At 51.3% G+C, this 25268-nt stretch overlaps 1 protein-coding gene across 6 annotated transcripts in view; it reads left to right on the forward strand.

The window, feature by feature from the left end:
- Positions 1 to 25268, forward strand: part of ZNF827 (zinc finger protein 827) — a 177988-nt gene that overhangs the window by 134821 nt on the left and 17899 nt on the right. For all 6 annotated transcript variants that reach the window (XM_055144333.1, XM_055144337.1, XM_055144335.1 and 3 more), the window contains exons 9-11: positions 19583 to 19720; positions 23921 to 24092; positions 24884 to 25050. In XM_055144333.1, coding sequence (XP_055000308.1) covers positions 19583 to 19720; positions 23921 to 24092; positions 24884 to 25050 — 477 coding nt within the window. The remainder of the gene's footprint in view (positions 1 to 19582; positions 19721 to 23920; positions 24093 to 24883; positions 25051 to 25268) is intronic.

The raw sequence follows: 25268 nt of genomic DNA on the forward strand, positions 1-25268 counted from the left end.
AGCATCCCATAGGGTCCCCTGAGCACCACCAGGAGTGATTCTTGAGTGCAGAACCAGGAGTAACCCCTGTGCATCACCAGGTGTGACCCAAAAAGAAAAAAAAGAGCCTATATATTGAAAAGGCCAAGATGTGGGGTAGCTCCCAACCTCCAGAAATCAGCAGAGAGAGAGAGAGAGTGAGAGCGAGCGAGCGAGCAAGAGAGAGAGAGAGAGAGAGAGTTCTCTCAATTAAAACAGAATGTAATTTCCCTCCTGCCCTGGGGGCATTACTTCTGCTGTGTTGATGAAAATGAGCATCAAATTGATGGCTTCCCACACCCTGACAATCATTAATTAGGCCCCCATGCCCAGGACCCTTCTTGAGGCAGGAAATGATCTCAAAGCAATTCAGGGTGACAGTTTCTTCCTCCCCTCACTCCCAGAGTCCCATCGCCAGTGGCAGCCCAATGTCCCTTTTTTTGAGTACGTCACTCGTCTCCCCACCCCCACTTCTTTCAAATAGGCAAGAGATTTCAGAGCCGGCAATCTTGGAAGTCTCCATTTGTCAAGCTAGATTCAGTGTTAAGACTTGGGGGCGAGGGGGCTGGGCAGAGATCAAGGTTGCCTGGTGGGGTTAGGACGGCTGCTTCCATGTTGGAAACTACCAGCAAATGTCTCGCTTCTCCCACAGACATCGGATCCAAATGTCTGTAGATACGGAGCTAGCAATCCATAACGGGTAACAGAACTAGAAATTTCACAGGGCGCTGCTCTCGATTCTGAAAGGGTCAAATTTTCTACTCTCATTAGAACTTCTATAAAAGAAACCTATTCATCGGTGGAGGATTTTTTTCCCCCTTCGCAGAGGCAATTATTTCCATCTTAACCTTGGACAGAAGAAGTTGGACTCGTAGTTAAATGTGCCTGGAATTATGTCTCTGACTTTTTTTTTTAACATATATAACCCTGTGAATTTTCTTATTGAAAGTTCAGTGAACTTCTTAATTTAAAAAATCAGAATCGGCTCATGCTCCCTGTCCCCAGAAACCACCAGGGCACCACTATCGTTGAAAGGATATTAAGGACCTACCCGGCCGTGGCCCTGCTAGGATTTAAATTTAAAGTCACTCTCCTCGTTCTCAGAATCGACAACCTGGCATCTGTGAAATGCACCAGCCCTGTGCCTTGTGCCCCTGGGACATCCGTTCATGTTTGGGGAGATTGATTTTTTTGTTTTGTTTTGGAGAGAGATGCCTCTAAGCCATGCTCAGGGCCTGGCGTGGTCCGGGTGGCTCATGGTAAGGGCCCAAGGATGGGGTGCTGTGAGCCCGGCTTGTGTTGGTGACATGTGACTGTCGGGGTGGGGTGGGGGGGGGGGAGAGCAGGTGCACCTGGCAGTGGTGGGGCTGGGGGCTATAGCTAAGAGTCGTCTCCTCCAGGGTCCTTAGTGCTGAGTCTGAGGGACCCGCCAGGCATCAGAGATGTGTCGGGCTTTGTGGAAGTTGAGTTTTAATTGAACATGGCTATTCACAAAAGCAGGGTAATGGGCGAAAGGCGACCGCCTCCGCGGTGGCGGGGAGTCTGTCCTGTTCTTTGGCCATTCTGCAGGTCTCTGTGTTTGGTTACTGAGTGCCTCAGCTAATATTTGTGTTGGTTTTATACTGCACAGGGTGATGGTGGCAGTGTTTTGTTTTAAAGGGGCCTGAAAAGCATCCAGGGAGACAGTGTTGCTTGCGGAAGCCTGTCCGGATGCAGCAGCCCTACATCCCATATGACGGAGCATATGTCACGGGTTTGTTGGAAAAGTATGACAGAGATTGGGCCCCGGAGAGAGCAGAAAGGGCTGGGCTACCCCCCTGGGTTTGATCTCTGGGGTCTCAAGGTCTTGCGAGCACCGCACCAGGAATAGCCTCTGAACGTAACCACACACACACACACACACACACACACACACACACACACACACGCACACACACACACACACACACACACGCACACACGCACGCACGCACGCACACAGAGTGTGACCCCTAAACAAAGCCACACTCGAAACAGTACACAGGTTGTGAGAGAACATTTTGGCAGCTGTTACAAGGCAAGACAGTACTAGCCTTGCCTTAAATCAAGTAAGAGTTGGTTTCTCTCTGTCACGGCAGCCGGATTGGTCACCATCAGTGGCTCGTGTGGCCCCAGAACACGTGGGCCCCTGCTATCTTGTTCTTGCGCCCGTGGCCTCCATGCCCTGGCCCAGCTATCACACCCACATTCTGAATTGCAGGGGAGCGAGGAGGGAGCTGCAGCCGTGGCCCTTGCTGTCAGGGCCTGGCCAGGAGGCTGTCCGTCACCCTTTTGTCATCAGGTTGTCTGGAACGGGGCCGTGTGGCCACGCTTATCTCTTCGGGAGAGTGACAGCCCGTGGACCCCGATACTGAAGCATGGGTTCCGCAGGGCCGCTCAGCTGCCTCCTTTCTTGGGTGGCTTCACAGTCGAAGAGCACAGAGACTGCTCCAGCACCCCCGAGGGCCGGGGAGGAGGCTGGGGGGCGTCTGCTCAGACCTGCGCACTGAAGACTCTCACTCGCCCTCTGCTCAGCCGGGAAACCTCCCAGAGGAACCTCCCACTAAGGTTCAAGCTCTGCCACTGGCCGGCTGACCTGATGTGGGCAAGTTGGCCTCCACTCTCTGTCTACATTTCCTCCTTCATCACCTCCTGGTGACGATAATCTCTGCTTCATAGGGTGAGTGAACGGTGTAACACACTCAGAACGGTGCCTGGCGTGGGCACTCTACTAAGGAATATAAACATAGTATTATTATTATTATTATTATTATTATTATTATTATTAATTTGGCTGTGGCTGGAGCGATAGCACAGCAGTTGGGTGTTCGCCTTTCACGAGGCCGACCCAAGTTCGATTCCTCCACCCCTCTCGGAGAGCCAGGCAAGCTACCGAGAGTATCGAGCCCGCGCGGCAGAGCCTGGCAAGCTACCCGTGGCGTATTGGATATGCCAAAAACAGTAACAATAAGTCTCTCAATGAGAGATGTTACTGGTACCCGCTCGAACAAATCGATGAGCAATGAGATGACAGTGATAGTGACTTAATTATTATTATTATCATTATTATTATTATTATTATTATTATTATTGTGGGAAACTCATGAACCCAAATGATGATTTCCTATCAGCTCATTTGACCTTCACTTTTTTTAAGCACATAAATTCTGTTAATTCCGTGTGATTTTAGAGTCACAATAAATACCTGTGGCTTCGATCTCATTTGGGCAGTGACCTCGACTTCCAATCATGTATCAAGATCTGGGTGTGTCTTGGCAGTCAGGCCGTATTGGGACTGATGCAGGTTTGAGCTGACTCACGAGCCAGTGAATTAGCAGCTTCTGAAATCAGAGCCACAGGGCAGAGAAGCTCAAAATTCCCTGCAGATGCCCGATACTCCAGGAATTTAGCTCACTGGAGAGAACAGTGCTAGTCACTTGGTGATTTCTCAAATGTTCACAGACTTTCAGTTTGGCCTAACAGGGTTCCTCAAAGTCATTGTAACTCCTTCTCTACTCCTCAGCCAGACCTTTAGGCGGGGGCAGTGGGAAGGTCGCCCTCTGGTTTACGAATGGCGGTAGATGACCTCCCTTACACCAGAATTCAGATTTTAACATCTTGTGCTATTTTTGTCCATCCCTGACATTCTGCCTTATGGTTCTAATAAGTGGATGACTTAAAATAAGGCTCGAGCATCTTAACCACTGCAAACACACATTCAAGAAAATCCTATGCGGATGATTCTGTCTAGTTTTGCCGCCAAACATAGGTGTTCATTGTTAGAAATTTCATCCTTCGCACTCGTGTGAATTTTGAAAGCAGGGTGGCATTGTACTTCTACGTGAAGTGACAGAAATGCAACCCCTGTAAGGTGTCGTCTGGAGGAGCTGAGAATGTACTTTCTGTGGGATCCAACATGGGCTGAAGGGAGTGGGGGCGGGGAGGGGGTACACAAACCTTTGCCTTGATTGATTTTTTTCCTTAAAATGTTTCTCTCCATTGCTTTACTTCTTCTCATCCCCTAAAATTAAGCAGGCTGGCTCTGCACCCTTGCCTCCTCATTCCAGTGAGGCGGAGAATGGTGACTCATGACAGTAATTCCCAAATTTCTCAACAGAAACTTAGAACACAAATTTGTTTGCTCATATGGAAATGAAAATTGTTTCGACTGACCCATGCTAAATATTTACGAGGCCTTTTTACAATTTGCCATGTGAGTTTAACAGCAAAAGGAGGAGAATTACTCAAGCGAGTTGGAAGTTGCAGGCTTTGAAGACTTAACACATATTAATATGGTGCTTTAAAAATGGCTGGGGGGTGCGGCTGGAGCGATAGCCCAGCGGGGAGGGCATTTGCCTTGCACGCGGCTGACTCCAGTTCAATTCCCAGCATCCCATAGGGTCCCCTGAGCACTGCCGGGGGTGTAATTCCTGAGTGTACAGCCAGGAGTGACCCCTGTGCATCGCCGGGTGTGACCCAAAAAGAAAAAAAAATGGCGGGGGGGGCAGGAGAGATAGTACAGCAGATAGGGCATTTGCCTTGCATGTGGCTCACCGAGGTTTGGTCCCTGGCACCCCATCTGACTCCCTGGCCCGTGCCAGGAGTCATCCCTGAGCTCAAAGCCAGGAGCAAGCCCTGAGCACCACCTCAAAAGCAGTAAATAAATAAAAATGGCTCAAGCATTTGAGAAACAATCCTTTGATTGTTGATTCCTCCAAATAAGAGTACCCTGCTCTTTCCTTTGTTGAATCAATGAAGGTAGGAAGCAGAAAGTGGGGGGGCAGGAGACCCCGGCCATGCCAGCCTTGCCTTGGAGAGCCGGCACCCAGGCAGAGGATGAAGGCAGCATTTCTGAGTAGGAGAACTATGAATAATCTCTTAAAGTTCAGGCACTGCGCAAACCTTCCTGTGGCCAACCTGGCAGACGCATGAGTAGCCAGGTGAAGAGCCGTAACAGGAGAGGAAGATAATCCTCTGGCAGTTCTGGAGTAAGAACCGGATAGGGAGTGTCTCCAAAGGTCAGCCGGGAGCCTGGAAGCCGCTTCACCGAAGGCAATGCCTCTGCCTTTCAGAGCCAGACGCGCCCGGGGTTTGCTCTAGGGCGCCTCTTTGCCCCCCCAGACACACCCCCTCAGCTGCAGCGACCCTCAGGCCCCTGCCATCTGCAGGAGCCTGGCGTAGACTTGGAATTTTCCCACGGGGGTACCGGTCCTGCGGGACTTGCCGTGAGGAATCCTTCCCGCGGGTGGAACTGCAGGACTCCGCGCCCACGTTTCTTTAGAAAACATAACCTGGCGCCTGTGACCTTGCCGCTGACTGGGCGTGACCTGGGCGGGCGGCCAGGGCGTGGGGTTGGTCTCCGAGTCTCTGCACAGGGGACCCCCTGGCACTCAGTCCACTGTCTCACTCCTGACGCCGGCCCATGGTTTCCGGCTGCTGCCAGACGTCGAGAGTGGGCTGAAATTGGACCTGTGCTCTCCACTCGGCGTCCCCTGCACACGCTCCTCCCTCTTCTCACCTTGTTGAGATTATCACCTACCTCCCGAGATGCTGTGTGCCCAGGCCAGTGAAAACTTAGCAGCACAGATCAATATTTGTTTCTGGAACCTTCTGTCTTAAGCAATTCTCCATGCGAAAGGGTTTTTTTTTTTTAAAAAAAAAAACATTTAGTTTTGCTTATTTGTCATTTTGTCACGGCAGAGCCTGGCAAGCTACCCGTGACGTGTTTGATATGCCAAAAAGAGTAACAACAACAACGTGCTCTTCGTGTTCCTGGAGCAAGCAGACGCCATTGGGCTACACTAGCAGGGACAGGGACAAATGAAGACGTTACTGGCGCCCACCCGAGCAAATTGAACAACGGGATGACAGTGATACGGTGATACAGTGATATTTGTAATTTTGTAGGTAACTTTGGGCTCTAAGACTACTTCTTTTAGAGGCACAATTTCACACCTTTAATAAATATATGTTACCGTCCACCCTGTTATCACAGTGACCCATAACTTCATGCGCTGTCCGCTGGACACCCACTTCTCCGCCACTTTTGTCACCTCTTTTCAAGGCCCAGAAGCCGAGGGTTGGTTTCCTTTTTGCCTTGTCTGTGCTCTTGCTCCGGTTCTCTCTAGCCCACGTAGGAGTGGAACCAGCCCGTGTTTGTCCTTCTCCCTCTGGCTTAGCGTGGCTTTCTCCAGCCCCGCCCGCGTGGGAGCAGTGGGCAAGCTCCCCTCGCTTCCCCCAGCTGTGTAACGCTCCCCTGTGCCACGTCTGCCCATTCGGGGGAGTGTTTCAGTGTGACAGCCCCTCCCACGCTGCCCGAAGAAATGGGGAGTGGGGCTGTCTAGTCCTGTGCCTTCCAGCGGTTGTCACCTTCCTGTAGCAGCGACAGAGCTTTAGCGTCTTTGGATAGGGGGGTGCAGCAACCCCAGGAAGGGCTCTAGGGTCCCAGTGCTGCCCCTCACTGGCCTGCAGTGGGCCCTTGATCTCAGACCAGAGACTTGTTCTTGACACTGGTCGGGCCCTGTCAATGGTTGCCCGCATTGACCGGCTCCCAGTTAAATCAAATGGGAATTGCACTCCTTTCTGGAGGAGTTGGTAGAGATTTTTCTCCCCTCATTGAGCAGGTTTCAGCAGAGGGTTTGAGAAAAATGAGATGCTTACACTTGGCTTCCTTTGAATGCCCCCCCCCACACACACACACGATTGAATCATAGCTTGGTTCTTCCGCATACTGTCACAGCCTAGAAAAGGATGGTGTGAAGAGAGTACATTTATGATTGTGATGCCCAGATCATGTGGTGACATCTGTGAAGAAGGAAGTGAAGAAAGATGTAGGTACCGCCTCCCACACCTCCATAAAGGCAGAAAAGCGCGGTGGCCAGACCCAGCAGAGGACGGATTGTTTACCAGTTAAGTTCAGCCTTCATTTTGGTTTGTTTTGTGGCGGGATCTTTTGGGTTTGGGGGCCACACTCAGTGGTACACAGGGCCACAGAGTGCCAGGGATCTGTGCCCAGGGATCACTCCTGGAGGGGCTCTGGGGATCACATAAGGTTCGGGGGGTTGTAAGGCAAGCTGACCCTCCTGCCTTCGCTTTGGAGGGGGACGTCGGTGTGCCAGCCCACCGGAACACTCGGAACTATGGTTTACCCACAGTTCCCCGGCAGACCAGTGTTTGGGGTGGGCATTGAACGTTCCAGTCCGCCTGGCCCTTACCTGTATCCTCACACTAGAACCAGCTCTGTGCGTGGGGTCTTAGCAAGTAAAGGACTTTTCCCGTAGTCTTCACTGGTGTCGAGGAATAGGGGGCCAGGGGTGTGAGAAATGTAGTTGTCACTAGGAGTCTCATCTGACATTAAAATCTCCTGTCAGATTAAGACGTGACACATTGTCAGCTCCCAGGACACAGGCCAGATCTGGAGCATTTCCGAGCTCCTATGTTACTCTCACACGTGAGAATCTTGATTCATACAACATTAAGGGGACACGGCTGCACATGCCAGTGCTGGGAAAGAGGAGGCAGGACGCTTCTCAGGGTGACATCTGTTCCCCACTCTCTTGCTTGTCCCGTAACACAGAGTACGGCTTGGAGACTGATTCGTCATGCCAAGCTCTTGGTATGAGGTGGGATTACGAATCTGCACTTCAGCCTGTTGGGAGGCAGGAGATGAAGCCAACAGCGCGCTGAGCTAAGACGGTCTGTTCTCCTTGGCCGTTTCCCGGAGGGGTGCGGGCAGTTGGCTGACCCCCACTGCGGTGTCTCTGTAAGCTAGAACGACTAACATGCCCTCTCCTCACCTTGTTCCCAGGTGAGGCGGGATTCTCCTGGGCTGAGGTCTCCAAAGAACGGCCAACTTCCACCCTCAGAGATAGTATTTATGGGGTAGGAAGTGTCTCGACCTTGTCTCTAGTGATTTACATTTATTTACATATATTAAGCATCAATGCTTTTTTCTTTTTGGCCTTTAATTAGTCAAAGTTTTATCAGTGCGACAAGTCATCTGCTGTCCCTTGAAGAGCTCTGTAAAGAGAGGATAGATGCTTTCAAAGATGACCCAGCAAGTGAGACCCAGGAGAAAGATGCAAGGATACGATCACCAGAAACTAGACACAGAACTAGAATTTCTCATGCTTCTACCGTGCAATGCGGGCGGTGCCTCCTTGTCTCCCTACTTACTCTTTTCATTTTTATTTGTAACCAAAATGCCGCATCGATACTTTAGTAGTTGCTTGATTTCTTTTTCAATTTGGAAATTGAAATAGAAAGGAGACTCTTTGTTTTGGATGACTTCCTTTTGCCCAACTACTTTGGAATCATGTCGTGGAGTATTATCTGTTTTTTTAACATCTTCTTGCGTATTGGCTATTGGATATTTTACATTTCTGGCTGGTAAGCCAAAAATCCATTTCTTGCTCTTTCAATCATGAAATGATTAAATGGAAGTGGTTTAGATTTTCCATTTATTCATGTCGATAATGGTAATGCCCTAACTTTTATATACAAATCCAGCTCTTCAGACTTTTTACTGATAGGATACGTGTTTGGAGTAGGATAAAATTTGCATCAAATTTTTCCCACTCTGCATCGGTCTGTTTTCCAGCAGGGACGTTGGTGTTCAAGGTCAATGATAATGTTGCATTTTCTTCTGGGGCTATAAAATTCCGGGACACTTGATGGAAAAGGAAGAAATGAAGCACATATTAGGCGCCTTAGAAACCAGATCCAGGCGGAGGACCTGAGCCTGTAAAGATTTCAGAGAGTGAAAGGTCCTTGGTAAGGAGGGTGGCATGTGCCATGTGGTGGAAGGAAGCCAGAGGGCACACCCTCTCCCTGGGGTTCGGGTCCTGCTGCTCCCTTTAATTCCCCGATCATTCTGGGCTTTGATTTTTTCCCCCATCTGTGAAATAAAGATGGTGATTGGAATGATGATAGTCTCATGGGAGGCTGAAGCCCTGGCGTTCGGTCATATTAGAAACCAGTGAGAAGTCATGAAAAAAGAAAGCAAATAAGGATAGTCTGAGACACATCTTCCTGCGTTGACTGGATTAAATGAGAGAAGTAGAGGACTTTACATGAGCAAGAACTTGAAACAAGATTAGCATGAAATCAGTCTGAACTGATTCTGTGCCTGTTCTCTCCTTGGCCTATATCTAAATCCACTGCTCTCTTCTCCAGCAATGAAAATACACAGAGGCTCAATTGATTGTGGTATGATTGTAGAGATTGTATGTGGTATTGATTCAAAGAAAGGAAATGTTTGTCCCTTGCACTATTTTTTGTGATTATGACAAACTGCCATTGTCACCTTTCTGTATGATATCCTCTCACAGGAAAATGCCAACAGTCTTTCCCCTCTTGTCCCTGACATAAGATATTCCCTCATTCAGTGTCTGTCATTCCCTACCTGGAATAGGGGAAGGGGAGTCCCCTGTAAGCCAAAATCAGAAATCTCGGCCATAGAAACGCATATCTGTAGTGCTGTAAAACTGTCGTCCCATTGTTTATCGATTTGCTTGAGCAGGCACCAGTAACATCTCCATTGTGAGACTTGTTGTTACTGTTTTTGGCATATTGAATACACCACGAGGAGATTGCCAGGCTCTGCCATGCGGGCAGGATACTCTAAGTAGCTTGCCAGGCTCTCCAAGTGAGGTGGAGGAATCGAACCCAGGTCGACCGCGTGCAAGGCAAACGCCCTACCCGCTGCATTATCGCTGCAGTCCATAAACACATATAACCTTGCTTAATCAAATGAATAATATTTCTGAGTCAAGGAAAAGGTATTTGTGATCATCGTTGCCTTAAAGCGTTAAATTTGCCACCAACTAACATAAATTGCCTTATAATGTGCTAAAACCCAAGGTCAGGAGAAAGGCAAAACAGAAGAGTTATATTTTCTGTTCATGCGGAATTCAATAGATCAAGAGCTTAGAGAGAAGACTGGAAATTTGAAACTGGATGTAGTCACCCAAGAATATTGCGGTGGCTGGGAGCTGATAAGGGCCTTAAGGAAATTTAGAAATCTTTAAAGAACCGGACGATACGATCAAGCTTGTCCAGAAGAAAAGAGGGCTAGAATAATTGAGAAGACCACTGGAGTCCGATCTCAGTGAAGAGAACAGCACGAGCCCGTAGGGGCTTACTTGGGTAATATTTGAAAATGACCGTGACTGGAATTTAAAGAGAAGCCTATAAAATATTTTTAAACAATAGGTGGGATGCGTTTTATAATTTTAGGAGTCACTGGACTGTATATTTGACTATTTCACAAAGTCTGAATCTTCATGTTTTAGAAAACATAAATTCCTTCATGAAAATGGCATGCTGTTTTCCTTAGTTCATGCATTCCCTCATTTACTCATTAATATTGAGCGCCTCATTCAACAATAATCAAGAGAACAAAGAAAAAAAAATTCTTTTTGGATGTCAAGATTCCCTATCCTGTAATACAGTGGAATTACACACTTGAGTGCCTGCTTTATCTTCACTGGGAAAAGGTCAAAACACAGACAATATGGGATTTTATTCTGGGGCAAAGGGAAGCGGCCCTGAAAGAGTTTCACAATTAAAATTTACATATTTAGTGCTCCTCATAGTTTGAATATGCAGCGACCTGGCAGCAGGAAAGAACTGAGAAGAGATGTGAGAGAAACCAGGCTCGGTGTACGTTTCTCTTCCTATCTGGGTCCTTGGGGGGCATTTGGGGTGTCCCCCTTTAAATGTATGCAATCATAGAGACTTCCTGTCTGTGGTCAGGCGAATACAGGAAAAGTTCCCGTGTAACACATCAAGATGTTGTCCTGATAGTTGTGTCTATCAGACCCTGGAGTTCCTTCTCTGTTCTCACAATAGAGCCGTTTTTATCATGAATGTAGTGAGTTGTTACACGTATGGACTTTGCAGTCGCTGATTTGGCTTTGGGATAGCTTGTCACCTACCAGCCCTGGCATTCCTTGTCCCGGGGTCTGATATACTCTTTGCTCTGTAAAAAATGGGAATGGTAATTCAGATTTCCCCCTGACATCCAAAAACAGGGCTTTCGGATTTCATATGATTTAGGGGGGTCCTAGGAAAGCTGTTATCATTCATTTCAATGGAAACATTTTTTTTTTTTTGGTTTTTGGGTCACACCCGGCGATGCACAGGGGTTACTTCTGGCTCTTCACTCAGGAATTACCCCTGGCGGTGCTCAGGGGACCATATGGGATGCTGGGATTAGAACCGGGGTCGGCCGCGTGCAAGGCAAACGCCCTACCCGCTGTGCTATCGCTCCAGCTCCAATGGAAACATTTTTGAGCTTTCCCTGGCCCTCACATAACCATACTAAATCATACTAAATGGGAGTGTCCTGCTTTAGGTGGTTAGCAGGGTGCCCTGTAACAGTGTCACATGGTGCTCCCTGTAACACATGGGATCAAACGTCCCGTGGAAACGGTGTGATACTGAGCCTGAAACGGTGTGGTACGACACCTCACACAGTGGCATGTCCTCCACCAGTGCAGATCAGCGTTGTCGTTTTAGTGTCTCTTCTGTGTACTTCTGACCCACTCAGATGCTGCTGTGCAAAATGGAGCTAACACAGCGCATAGGGGATGAAAGTTAGACACTGTCGGCCTTTCTCTGCTAGAATTCAGTCCAGCTGAACCAAGCGGAGAGCTGCGGTTTTTCTCATGTTAGGAATTTAGCTCTGGGGGAATAGGGTGGGAGGAGCTTTGGAGGGCCGCTCCCCGATTCTCAGCTCTATTACCCTAGCCCAGTGGTTCTCGGTGGGTCTCGGCTATTCTGAGCCAGAGAGAAAGGATAGCCAGTGGGTCATCTGCCTTGCACGCAGCTGATCTGGGTTCAATTCCAGCATCCCATATGGTCCCCCCAAAGCCCTGCCAGGAGATTGGCAGGACTTGGCCACTCAGGTGTGGCCCCGAAAGAAGGAAGGGAAGGGGTGGAGAGGGAGTGGGGCTGTTTGGACTCCAGACATCCAAGGAGGAAGAACAGATGAAAGGCTTTCTTCCGAGATCTTTGTGTTTGGGGGCTAGAGGAGAGTCAAACCCCTTCCCAGGTGCCCTCACCTCTGTCTCATTGGCCAGACCGTGTTGTTTGGTTCATAAACGGGGGAGAGGGGGAGCCTGGGGAGGGGGTCGTGAATGCTTTAACTGAGCAGCACTTGGCCACCCTGGGGAAAAAATCCCTCTAGATCTCTTCCAAATGAGTAAGCAATCAGCAGTGTCTGCCACAAAGCCACCAGAAGGACACCGCTCCGGACCTAATGGTTTTCTAACAAAGATTTATAGATGTCCCCAGCACAGCCATCCTGAGGGCATTTGCTAAGACTTAAAGCCTACTACCAGCATCACTGAGAGGAGAGGTGGGGTCGATCTGTGGAGCTGGCAGGACGCTCATCCAAGCCGTGACCCCGGAAGCAGTCTTTCCCGTCAGCAGGGTTTCATCTGATGTCATGTCTATCATCCATTGTGATGGTGGTGACACGACTGTCTCATTTACTTCATGGCATTGGTTAGTGTCTACTGATTTGGGACATTCGAGTGGAGGGAAAAATCTAGAAGCAACATTCAAATCCCAGTGGATTTTTTTTTTTAAGGGCAGGTAACCTGGAAATGACAGATATCAGTTGACCTAGATACTCGCTGTGACTCTCTTTGGCGCTGAGAGAAATTCCCTGAGATGTTCTTGCCCTGTGTGATCAGGACAGGCCCTAGCTGTTTTCTTTTCCTGGAGGAATGAAGGTCCAGATTTCTTCTTGAATTTGAAACAATTGCTTATGACAGGTCAGGCATGCATGATAATGGCACACATAGGTGTGATGCAGAAGGGACTAGAGTGGTAGCAAAAGGGCTAGGGCATTTGCCCCGGCATGCAGCAGGCCTGGCTTTGATCCCCAGCGACCCATGTGGTCCCCTGAGCCCTGCCAAGAATGATCCCTGAGCACAGAGCCAGGAGTCAGACCTGTGTACTGCCAATGTACGCCCCCTGGCCCCCCCACACACACACACACAAAGTGTGAAGCAGGAGCCAGTAGTACTGTGGGTAGGCATTTTCCTTGCACACAGCTGACCCTCAGCACCCCATATGGTCCCAAATACCACCAAGATCTCCAAATGCAGACCAGGAGTAAGCTCTGAGCACAGCTAAGTGTGGCCAAAAAAAAGAGCATGAGGCTAAGCTTTTGAAATTCTGTAAAATTATGGGTAATAGTTAGCTTTCAGGGTAATAACTACACATCAGTGAAAAAAATGTTAATGACCTGCATGTTAGCTCAGCAGCAGAGCACTTGGCTTGCATGTTTGATCCTTGGCACCGGCCCCCAAATCAATAATTTAATTAAATAAAATAGAATGAAAGAAAAACTTGTCTTTGGGCACAGGAACTGCTCCAGACAGCATTCAAGGCAAAAAAAAAAAAAAAAGAGGTGGAAAAAGAGAGAGAGAGAGAAATAGCACTGAATAGCCAGAAATTTATGGAAACAATTATGGGTATCCCAGGAATCAAAGGATAAAGAAGAGGAATGAAATGCTCTGCGTCGGACAAAATTCTCTGAACCTGTAGGGGGAAAATATATATTCTCATTAGACGAATATTTTGCTATAAATTAAATTCAAGCCATCTTAAGTACACAGGCACAGGGACTCGGTGAAATAAACGGCGAGGGGCTGGGACTGAGGCTAGCTGGGAAGAGAGCAACAGTTTCACATTAACACTGCATCCAGGCTCCGCGGTGACTCTGGAACTGACTGAAAAGTTGCTGAAACGAGCAGTTTTCTGTTGTATGTTATGCTTCAATTAAAAAAAAAAAGTTCTTGAAAGCAAATTCCTTAATCTAAAAGAAACGTTTTTAAAGATGGGGTTTTGGTTTTTTCCTTTCCCCCAAGCAGAACAAAAGAAGTTAATTAAAATGTTCCCAGCTGACTGTACATGTCTTGCTGTTGATGATAAACGTGGAGAGTTCCTTGCAGGTTGCTTGAATTTTAAAGCCTTAAAGCCCATCAGACTTCAAAACCTGACATCTAGTCCTAAGACCAAGAATAACAATGGGGGTTTAGTTAGGAAAGTCCGTTTTGTTGGGAATGTCCCAGGAGAAAACCCAGCCAAAAGCGACAGAAGCTAACTGAGGCATAGCCTCACGAAGCAAGGTGGGTAGTTGGTGCTGTCCGTTCAGCTCCAAGAAGACTCTGCCCGGGACGCAGCCTGTGCCAGTTCTCCCTATCTCAGGCCTCATAGCCCCAGAATGGCTGCCACAGCTCCAGGCATCTCCCCTGGGGTCCAGAAAAGATAAAGAAGGAAAGAAGGCAACACCAAGCAAATCTTTTCTTCTCATCTGCAAAGCAGAGGTCCTTCCATGGACCAGAACTTTAGTGCCTGGCCTTCCAGGGCTGCTATGGTGAAGTAGGCAAGGGAGAAAGGAAGGTGAAAGTGTCTGTCAGAAGAACCGATAAGCAGCGTCTGCCAGTGAGTTTTGTCTGAGAAGAACAACCTTGGGGCTTGCCGTTATTGGGGCAAAGTAGGCATATAGCTCCTTTGGGGCCAGGACTCGGGTCTGTGAACATTTCCACTAATAAAATCATTATATCACAGTATTCTTGGGGTGAGTTAAAACCCCTATTCGGAAGGTAAGTAGCCTTATTTTTCACCCGGAATTGGCCATAAACCCTAACTAACGCTGTATCCGGGCCCTCGTCTTCCCCATCAGGAAATGAGAATAATGTTTCATGCCCTGCCTCACTTGGGGCCTTTCGTTCAGACCCTCATATTTATGCAACAAACAGAAGACACACTCACTGGGAATCGGGCCCCCGGCTCCTCAGAAGGGAGGCCGAGGCCCTTTCCACCCACCACAGATGCTAACGGGGAGGCCCCCAAGAGCGTTGACGGAGCCTGACGGGGTGCTTTCTGCGAAGACGTTTCTGAAATACCAGACATGTCTCAACATAGCTTTGAGGCGTTATCGTGGTGTGATAGGCGACTCCACGGAATTGCTCTGGGGCTGCGAGGAGGAAATAACTCACTGCCGAGAAAGTTGGGGATCTAGGAGATGAATCCAGAAGGGGCTGGAAATTGAGTCAGGAGTGGCCAGGTAAAAGGCGTGCGCAGGTGGGCGGGAACCACTTCCGGTGACGGTTCACTGCGGACACAGCCTGCTGAAGGGGGTCTCGGGGGTCCTCGCAGAGTGAGCAGCCCCCTCGGCTGAGTGTCTGGGGGGCTGTGAGGTGAAGGGAGCTGCTGAAGAGGCTGTGGAGCCGGGGTCTGAGGGGCCTGAGGAGCCCCGTGAAGGCGTTTGGTCACAGGGAGCTTATGGAAACAGGAGGAGACACCACCTGATTGTTTTCTAATCGAATCACCATGAGATACAGTTACCCAGCTTGCGGGACTGGGTTTGAGTCATATAACGTTCCAACACCCTGGCCCTCCACCAGTGTCTGTTTCCCACCACCAGTGACACGGTCCGATTTGCATCTTCTAAAGATGGTTCTGGAATCAGTAAGGAGGAGGAGAGGCTGGCCGCAGAGAGAGGCTGGAGAAGAGTGTTGCATGAGCCACAGTGAGAGGTGACTCACTTACACAGTGGGCTTCCAGAAGGAGCTTTGATACGAAACACACACACACACACACACACACACACACACACACACACACCTATTCCATTTTCAGAGCTCATTAAACATATAGGAAAACTTCACAGAGTGTTCCGTCTTCCCGGCTTGCCCGTCGCTGGCTTCCCCCCTCCACAGCACAATACGGCGCCTTTTCTTTTGTCCGTGGCCCAAGACCACTGTGGTCACCAGGGCAGCCCACTGGCCAGTGCGATGCAGGCAGCGCCCGGGACCCGCTGCCCTCGGTGCTCTCCCTGGACCCTCAGCTCCGAGAGCGGGTGCCGTCCCATCACGAATCCCCAGGGACGGGGACCGGCTGGTGCCGCCGTTTCTCTCACTCTTTCCCTGCCGAATGGTTCACAGTTGACCTCCTTGATGCCTTTGGATCCTCGTGAACCGCAGACCCAACGTGCTCCCGGGGCCCAGCGAGACTGACCCGGCACCACTGGCCACTGCCGGGGAGTGGGTCCCGCCTGGAAAAGGCGGGCCAGCGGCCTCTGAGAATCCGAGGGCCCGGCGGTGTGGGCAGCCTGTGGGCAGCCTGAGGGCACGGATCAGGCGTGTGGGGCCGAGAGACGGAGGAAAGACGCAGCCCGTGGCCCGCACCCCTCACTGGCATCTGCCGGGCTCCTCTTCACTTCACCTCAGTCCCCCGAGGGACTTGGCGTTACGTCACTCTGTCATTTGTGGATGTCAGACTCCCTTCCCCTATCCCTGGTCACGCGCTCGCCACCCCTTGCTGGGAGTTTCTGGCTTTGGAGTCGGTGGCCGGAGGTCACCTCTCCTCAGTGCGGCATGAAGACAGTGGCTGAGTCAGTGCAGGCATCAAGGGGGCGGGGCGGGGGTGGGGGTGGTGCCCATCCGTGTGCCAGCCTCTGTCCAGGAGGCTGGAGGCTGGAGCTGGAACGTCCCCCCCACAGCCCCCTCCTTTGGTTCTTTTCTCAGGCCAGGAGAGGGACGCTTCAGCTGCTCGAGTACATGAGTAATGCTTGAAAGATGTGTCAATTTATGTCACTGCATGTGATCCAATTCGTTCATTCTGGTAACTCTGCGGGGAGGCCCTGACCCTCTTGAGCTCCTCCTTATAAAATTTCACTTCACTTTTTTTTTTCCTTTTTGGGTCACTGGCGATGCTCAGGGGTCACTCCTGGCTCTGCACTCAGGAATCACTCCTGGCAGTGCTCGGGGGACCCTATGGGATGCTGGGAGTCGAACCCGGGTCTGCCGCATGCAAGGTGAACGCCCTCCCCACTGTACCTTGGCTCCAGCCCCTCCCTTCGCTTTTATGGGACACTGTTTTCGCCGTGCACTTGGCAGGAACAACTAGAATCCCCCTTCTTCTCTGCACTGTAGAAATGGCCACCACTGGACTCAGGGGCAGCCGTGAGAGAGAGCCCTTCCTGCCCTCGGCCTTCGGCGACCCCTACCACCCCTCCCCTGCCCCCGCAGCCCCACCCCTGCCCCCTTGGAGTTTCCAGTCACACGTTCCTGGCTGTAATAAGAAGACTGCTCTCCTTCAGCGCAAGGGCCGTGTTTGAAGCACTGCAGATCCACCAATCGATGGGCCTTATCAGCGCTGGGTTTGTCGGCGCGTGCCCCAAAGCAAACACCCTCCCCACCTGCGAGCACACACTCATATTTGCCGCTGCCTTGCTTGGGTTCCACTAAGCTGGCAAGGTGCACGCAAATGCAAGTTGATCCGGCCCCTCCCGAACAGAGGTGGGCATCTTCCCTGGGCCCGGGGGGGTGAGGGGGTGGGGGCAGCGCGCGGCAGATGGAACAGGACTCTCTGAAATGAACGTTCTTCGTTCAGACGTCGTTTCTGCCCACAAGCTCAGCCTCTGGGCCAGCCTGGAGCTGAAGGAAAATCTTTCCGCCTTTTAATGATCACCGCGAAATGCCCAGTTCTCTGCGATCATCTTTTTACTTGCAGAAAAGTCACCATAATTTACTGAGGCAAAGGACAAGGCACCAAGCGAGTAAATTATCGGGCCTGTTCTACCAAGTGAGGCCCACAGGCTTCCCGTGGCCTCAGCAAGTCTCTGTCCCTAGGGAAGGGTCCCCCTGGTGTTCTCCGTCACCTCTCTTCCCCTGTCAGTGTTACTGCGGAGGAATGTTTATCGTCCAGTACAGTGGGGGGGGGGGAGAGACAGATGAGAAAACTCCAGGCACTCTGCACTGCTCTAGAAGACAACAAAGGTTGCGGCCGGACGACCGAGCGTGTTGATGTCTTCTTCCTTCTTCCCGCATGACTTACGTACTGATAACGTGTTGCATCACGGTTTGCCCGACTGACCACTCGAGGGCTTGTGCGGAAATTCTCACTGGCCCTCTTGCCTAGCGGAGCTTGATGTAGGAACGAGCCTCAATCCCTCTGGCAGTGGCTGTGGCTGTCACGAGACACCATCGCTGGGGTTGGGGGGGGGGGGTGGAAACCAGCAAAATGTGGCTGGAAGTCCAGGTTTCAATTCCGGGTTCGATTCCCAGCATCCCATATGGTCCCCTGAGCACCGCCAGTGGTAATTCCTGAGTGCAGAGCCAGGAGTAACCCCTGTGCATCTCTGGGAGTGACCCAAAAAAGGAAAACAGAGGGCCGGCATCCCAGTCCTTCTGGGGATGAGGTAACCACCCTCAGCTGCATGCAAGGCAAACGCCCTGCCCGCTGTGCTATTGCACCAGCCCCTCTTTTTTATATTTTATTTTATAAAGTAGTTCACAATATTTGTTTATATTTAATATTCAAACACCCACCACCATGACATCTTCCCACGGCCATATTTTGGGATGTTTCCATCCCGAACCCCAACCCCTGCCCCAAAGCAGAACTGAAATAATATATTTTATATTGTTTGTTATGAAAAACCGCTGAAAATGCTACAAAAAAGTATCCTTAGAGGAAAGAGTGTGGAAGTTGTTATATTTCACCCAGGGGCCATTAAGCCCTTCTATAAGAGATCACTTACATATTGTTAAAGGTTGAGCCTTGTGTGCTTTTATTTATATACATATTTAAAAAACAATGTATATTTCCCGGGGCTGGAGCGATAGCACAGCGGGTAGGGTGTTTGCCTTGCATGCGGCCGACCCGGGTTCGATTCCCAGCATCCCATATGGTCCCCTGAGCACCGCCAGGGGTGATTCCTGAGTGCAGAGCCTGGAGTGACCCCTGTGCATCACCAGGTGTGACCTAAAAAAAGAAAAAATATATATATTTCCCTCAAAGATTGGCTGCCTCCTACTTTGGGACCTATAAAATGTACGCGGTGATACTGGAGTGTGGGTCGGGTGTGCGGTTTGAAGTATCGGCAGCTGCAAATGCCACCACACCGTCCAGGAATAGGTTCACTCGTGGGTGATGCTCGGCCGGAGCATGTGGAGAGTGGCCGTGGGCCTCGCAGCGGCTGGCTTCCGGAGGCTTTCAGCTGCCAGGGTTGGGTCCCACGGGATGCCCGCCCTCGTGTGAACGAGAGAGGCCCGCAGCCTGTCTGCCTGTCACCAGCAGAAGGCCGGGCGTGTCTGTCCTCGAAGCCAAACACTGACCCGAACTCTCCTTCCCGAAGGGCAGTGAAAGCGTCTCTTGTCGAGGGTGACAACCTCTCTGTCCTCTGGGCTCCGCGCGGCCACCTTCCCGAGCCCGTCTCAGGGCCAGAGTCGGCCTCTCCGGAGGCTAAACGGGCAAGTCCTGCGTCGGAGTCACACTGCGTCCCTCTGGCATCCCGGGGGGCTGACCCGTCTCTATGGAGGGGCCCCTCGGGGTCCCGGCTGACGCCGGAAGCCATCTGCCACACGGCTTTCAGCAGCGCTTTGGAGACCCGAGAAGGGGGGTCCCGGGTCCCCATGCGCCCACCAGCCCCTGCCCGCTGAGGTCCTGTGTGCTGCGTGATGCAGCGTGTGTCCTCGTGGCCCCGGTGAGCACTCACGGTGCTTCCTTCCCTTTGGCACAGAAACGGAGAAGATCGTGCTGGAGGCTGGCAATGGGTTACCGTCCTGGAAATTCAACGACCAGCTCTTCCCCTGTGACGTGTGTGGGAAAGTGTTCGGCCGGCAGCAGACGCTGTCCCGGCATCTCTCGCTGCACACAGGTGAGTGCCCGCCACCAGCGTCACGGTGGCCAGGAAGGGGTGGGGAATGCCGGGCCTGAGGGCTGTGTGAGGTCAGCCGTGCGGCGCGACGGGACAGGCGTGGGTGCTTCCGCACGTCTTGTGCAAATGACATCACCAGTACGCAGAAGGCTCTTGGCGTGCCAGGCAGGTGCCCTAACCTCTGGGCTCTCCAGCCCGTTGGTTCCAACTTCGCTGCAGTCCACAGAGGCAGTGCAGCAGGCAAGGCGCTGGCCCTACCTACACTCCCCCCAAACACAGTCAGGGGTGGCCCCTAAACAGAGCCAGGAGTAAGCCCTGGGCACTGCCACCATCGCCCCAAACCAAAATTAAATCACATAGTGATGAGGAGGGTCTGGCAGATACTTTTTTGGGGAGGACCTGAGTTTGAATCCCGACACCACCCGGGCCTCTGAGTACAGTTTGTGTGCTCCTGGAAGAACCCCGGGTGCCCTGGGGTGACCCACAGAATCCAAGGCACCTACCTCGTCGGGCCTTGCACTGGGCCACTGGCCACTTGGCCAGGTATTCCTGGGACTGTCCCCCCACCCCCAGAATATATGAAATGGAAACAGGATCAGTAGCATGTCCTGCCTAATCAGATCAAAGAAAAGAAAGTCAAAATGCATGTTGCAGACATCTGGGGGAAAGAGATGGAGAACTCCCGCCCGAACACGGGACAGACAGCCACACTCCAGCCAGAGACAGATGCATAGACCTAATGTTTGATTTAATCACAAAGAGGGGCAAAAATAAATAACTTCACACTAATCCTAAGGGATGAGTCCATAAAAGATAAAGAAGAAAGCAATAAAGTTCTGGAAGAAGACAACAAGGTAGATGAATCCCCTTAGGTCTGACCAAGAAGGGAAAAGGAAGCCAAGTTATGAAAAGGAAAGAAAAAGAAAACCTAATGGTTCATACAAATGAGATGAATGCATTCTCAGAGAACAAGGACAACTCCGTAGCCCTCACCAAAAATGTAAAAACTTAGGGGGCTGGAGTGATAGCACAGCGGGTAGGGCGTTTGCCTTGCACGCAGCTGACCCGGGTTCGATTCCCAGCATCCCATATAGTCCCCTGAGCACGGCCAGGGGTAATTCCTGAGTGCAGAGCCAGGAATGACCCCTGTGCATCGCCAGGTGTGACCTAAAAAGCAAAAAAAAAAAAAAAAAAGTAAAAACTTAGATGACTTCTATAACAGAGGCAAAATTTCCAAAATTAACCCAAGATGGTGGGGGACATAAGTGACGTAAGTAAATCTTCAGAGATGTTGGACCCACTATGAGTGAGCTGCAGAAATGTTCCCCGGACAGTTCTTTCTGTTTTGAGGGTTTTTTGGTTTTGTTTTTTGGGCCACACCCAGCGATGCTCAGGGGTAAGTTACTCCTGGCTCTGCACTCAGGAATCAGTCCTGGCGGTGCTTAGAGGACCATATGGGATGCCGGGGATTGAACCTGGGTTGGCTTAGTGCAAGGCAAGCGCCCTCCCCGCTGTGCTATCGCTCTGAGCCTTCCCAGGCCAGTTCTTCTGAACCTTTTCAGGTTCCAACCTGTTAGTATTATTAAACCTTTCCAAATAATAGAAGACAGGAAGTTCAGCAAGTCACGTTCTGAAGGACTTGAAACCAAACACGATGGTGTCGCTTAAGACTGCAGCTCCAGCCTGGAGAGGAAGGAAGGAAGGGCTCCCTGTGACCCGGCCCGGCCCGGCCCACCAGCCTGCAGATGCAGAGCACTCCCAGTTGGTTGTGGCTCGCTGCAGGTTGCCCAGTTACCCCTGATAAAAGAGAAGAAACGGAGATTTTCTTGCAGCTGAGTCCAGCCAAGGTTTCCCTGGTTCTCCAAAAACCAGAGTGTTCCCACTTGGTGTGATCTGGCAGGTTGGCCTGGGAGGTCGGGGGGCCTCAAAATTTATGATTTATTCCATTTAGACTAATGGTAATGGCACCCCTCCCCGCCCCCATCAGACTAGCCCACGAATCATGCCGAATGGGAACTCTCAGATAACGGGAACACCTGTCCCCAGGGAGGCTGGGGCTGCTGCCTTCTGCTCTCGCTCCCCCTACCTTTCTCTGGGCCCGGAAGGCGAAGCCCGCTCCGTGGACTTCAATCTTCTTGATTAATCAAATGAATTCCGCAAGCCACTGTGGAAACAATCCTGAAACATTGTCAGTTTTATGAGAGGGCTTCCATTAAGAAATTAATTGAAGTTTTTTAAATTTTATTGATGTAAAATGAACATTTCCAATTAGATTATTCCACACTGTCATTTTTTCCTCCCTTAATTTCATTAGTTTTCTATTTCTTGGCTGACCCGGGCCTGGAGCTCAGGGAAAATGATGGAGCTTGTCTTACACGCTGGCCCCTTCCCTGCTCAGTGCCCATCTACGCCCACCCCTCTTACACACACACACACACACACACACACACACACACACACACACACACACACACACACGAGATCTGATCGTTCTTGTGTATTTTGAGGGGGGTTCCCAGGCTGTGTTTGGAGGTCTGGAGGCCAGTCCCAGTGGTGTCTGGTCCCGGGCTACCCCGGTTACCCCGGTAGTGCTCTGGGGATCATGCACCAGGGCTCCAGCCCTTTCAGCCATCACCCAGCCCTCACATGAGATTCTTTTTTTTTTTCTAATTGAATCACCATGAAATACAGTTACAAAACTTTCATGATTGAGTTTCAGTCATACAATGATCGAACACTCATCCCTCCACCAGTGTCCATTTTCCACCACCAGTGTCCCCAGTATCCCTTCCGCCGCCCCCTCCCCACCCTCCCCCTGCCTGCCTCTGTGGCAGGCACATTCTCTTTTATCCTCTCTCTCCTTTGGGGTGTGATGGTTTGCAATACAGGTAGTAAGTGGCCACCATGTTTGGTCTCTAGTCTACACTCAGCACACATCTCCCATCCCGAGCAAGCCCTCCAAGCATCATTGACTTAGCGGTTCCATCTCTGTCCCAGCTGCCTTCTCTCCCGGCTCATGAGACAAGCTTCCAAGCATGGAGCAATGTTCCTGGCCCTTGTCTCTATTTGGGTGTCAGTCTCATATTATGTTATTTTATACACCACAAATGAGTGCAGTCATTTTATGTCTGCCCCTCTCTTTCTGACTCATTTCACTTAGCATGATACTCTCCATGAACATCCACTTATAAGCAAATTTTCACATGATAATTTTTTAGCCTCCTAGGGGCTTGCCTTATCAGGAAAAAGGACCTGTAGGTATCCTGGGAGGAAAGCAGATGGTTCGGATGCCTTGTACCATTCTATAAATATATATATGTATGTATGTGTATATATACACATGAATCACTGTGAGATACAGTCACAGACTTACAAACTTACAAGCTTTCATGATTACGTTTCAGTCATACAATGATCGAGTACCCATCCCTCCACAAGTGTCCGTTCTCCACCACCAGTGTTCCCAGTCTCCCTCCCGCCACCCCCCCCACCCCTTCCACCCCTCTGCCTTGTGGCAGGCACATTCCCATTTACTCTCTCTCTCTCCTTTTGGGTGTTGTGGTTTGTAATACAGGTAGTAAGTGGCCATCCTGTTGGGTCTATAGTCTACTTTCAGCGCGCATCTCCCATCCCGAGCGAGCCCTCTAAGCATCATTCACTTAGTGGTCCCTTCTCCATCCCAGCTGCCTTCTCCCCCAGCGTGTGAGGCTGGCTTCCAAGCCATGGAGCAGTCCTGCTGGCCCTTATCTCTACTATCCTTGGGTGTTAGTTCATACCATTCTTTCAACCCTCAGTGTTAGAATAAACCCCAGGAGTCACTGCAGAGAGAGCACAGCAGTTAAGGTGCTCTCGCCTTGCACACGACTGGCCCAGGTTTGATCCCCAGCACTCCACATGGTCCTGTGAGCCCTCCCAGGAGTGCTCCCAGAGCACGAAGCCAGTAGTAAGCTCTAAACACTGCTGGGTGTGGCCCCAATATGACAACAAATGTTATTGATGTTGTTGTTGTTTTAAATAAAATGAACACCCAGTTCTGACCTTCTGGGTCGCGATAGCCCTGCCGTACTAGCTCCCGTTGTCCCCCGAGGTGAAATGAGCCTCGGGTCGCTCACTCCTGGCTACCCCAGGGTGGTCTCTCGCGGGGTGGGGGATGGCGCGGGATAGCCATCGGAGGTGGTCTCCTGTTCCTCCCTCCCCCAGAGGAAAGAAAATACAAATGCCACTTGTGCCCGTATGCTGCTAAGTGCCGTGCGAACCTCAACCAGCACCTGACGGTGCACTCCGTGAAGCTGGTCAGCACGGACACCGAGGACCTGGTCAGCGCCGTCACCTCCGAAGGCGGGGATGGGAAGAAGCACCCCTACTACTACAGGTGAGCGCCAGGGCATGGGGAGGGGGGCTCAGGGGGATGGCTGGGAGCCTAGGTAAGAGCATGGAAAAGCCCCCCACGCGCCCCCTTGGCCTCGGGGGTTCTGTTCTCCAGGCAGGGTTTGCCTTGGCGGTGGTGAGAGTCCACGTACTGTGGCCGAGTGGACTCTTTGGTGTAGAGTGTCCCTGGGGCGGGGGTCCTGTAGCAGGGCGTGTCGGGCTGGGAGTGGCCTCCAACACCCCATCTGTGCCCAGACGAGCCAGAGAGAAATGCCTCGCCCCCCAGCCCACCCCAGGAGCTCGACTGCCCCGAGTTTCCCTGGGCCCAGAGGGGTCAGGGGCTGCAGCAACTGGACGCTGTAGGTTTCCATTAGCTAGATGATTTTTATTTTCTTTTTGGGTCACACCCAGCAATGCTCAGGGGTCACTCCTGGCTCATGCACTCAGGAATTACTCCTGGCGGTGCTCAGGGGACCCTATGGGATGCTGGGAATCGAACCCAGGTCGGCCGCGTGCAAGGCAAACGCCCTCCCCGCTGTGCTATCGCCCCAGCCCCTGATGGTTGTGTGTGTTTTTTTTTAGCGCTAGGGCTGTGAGGATGGGGTTGCCACATTATGCCGGTGCTTCGTGTCCGCTTGGTGCGGGGACGAGCAGGAGAATATTCTAGAGCAAATCCTTCGGGTGGGAAGGAAGAATATCTGTGAAAAGCCTGGCATTCTGGGGACGCGGGGCTTGGGGGGTGGGGGAGCACATCCCGCCTGGAAGCCTCACTCCTCTCCCCCGGCCCGTCCCCAGCTGCCATGTGTGTGGGTTCGAGACGGAGCTCAACGTGCAGTTCGTCAGCCACATGTCACTGCACGTGGACAAGGAGCAGTGGATGTTCTCCATCTGCTGCACGGCCTGCGACTTCGTCACCATGGAGGAGGCCGAGATCAAGACACACATTGGCACCAAGCACACAGGTGACCCCTCCGAGCTGCCCTGTCCCCTCCCCCCACCCGGTTCCGATAGGCGCTGCCCCCTGAAGTGGGGGCCGCCTCCTCGCCTCTCTGGTGCCCGTGTCCTTGTGCTGGAGAGTCCCTTGACGTGGCCGAGCCCGAGCCACAGGGCTGGGAACGAGCACCCGCGTCCTGAGCTGCCGTCACTGTCATCACAGGGGCCCGCCTGGAGCAGATGCTTC

Source organism: Sorex araneus, chromosome 7, assembly GCF_027595985.1.
Source record: "Sorex araneus isolate mSorAra2 chromosome 7, mSorAra2.pri, whole genome shotgun sequence".
In the NCBI taxonomy this organism is placed as follows: domain Eukaryota; kingdom Metazoa; phylum Chordata; class Mammalia; order Eulipotyphla; family Soricidae; genus Sorex; species Sorex araneus.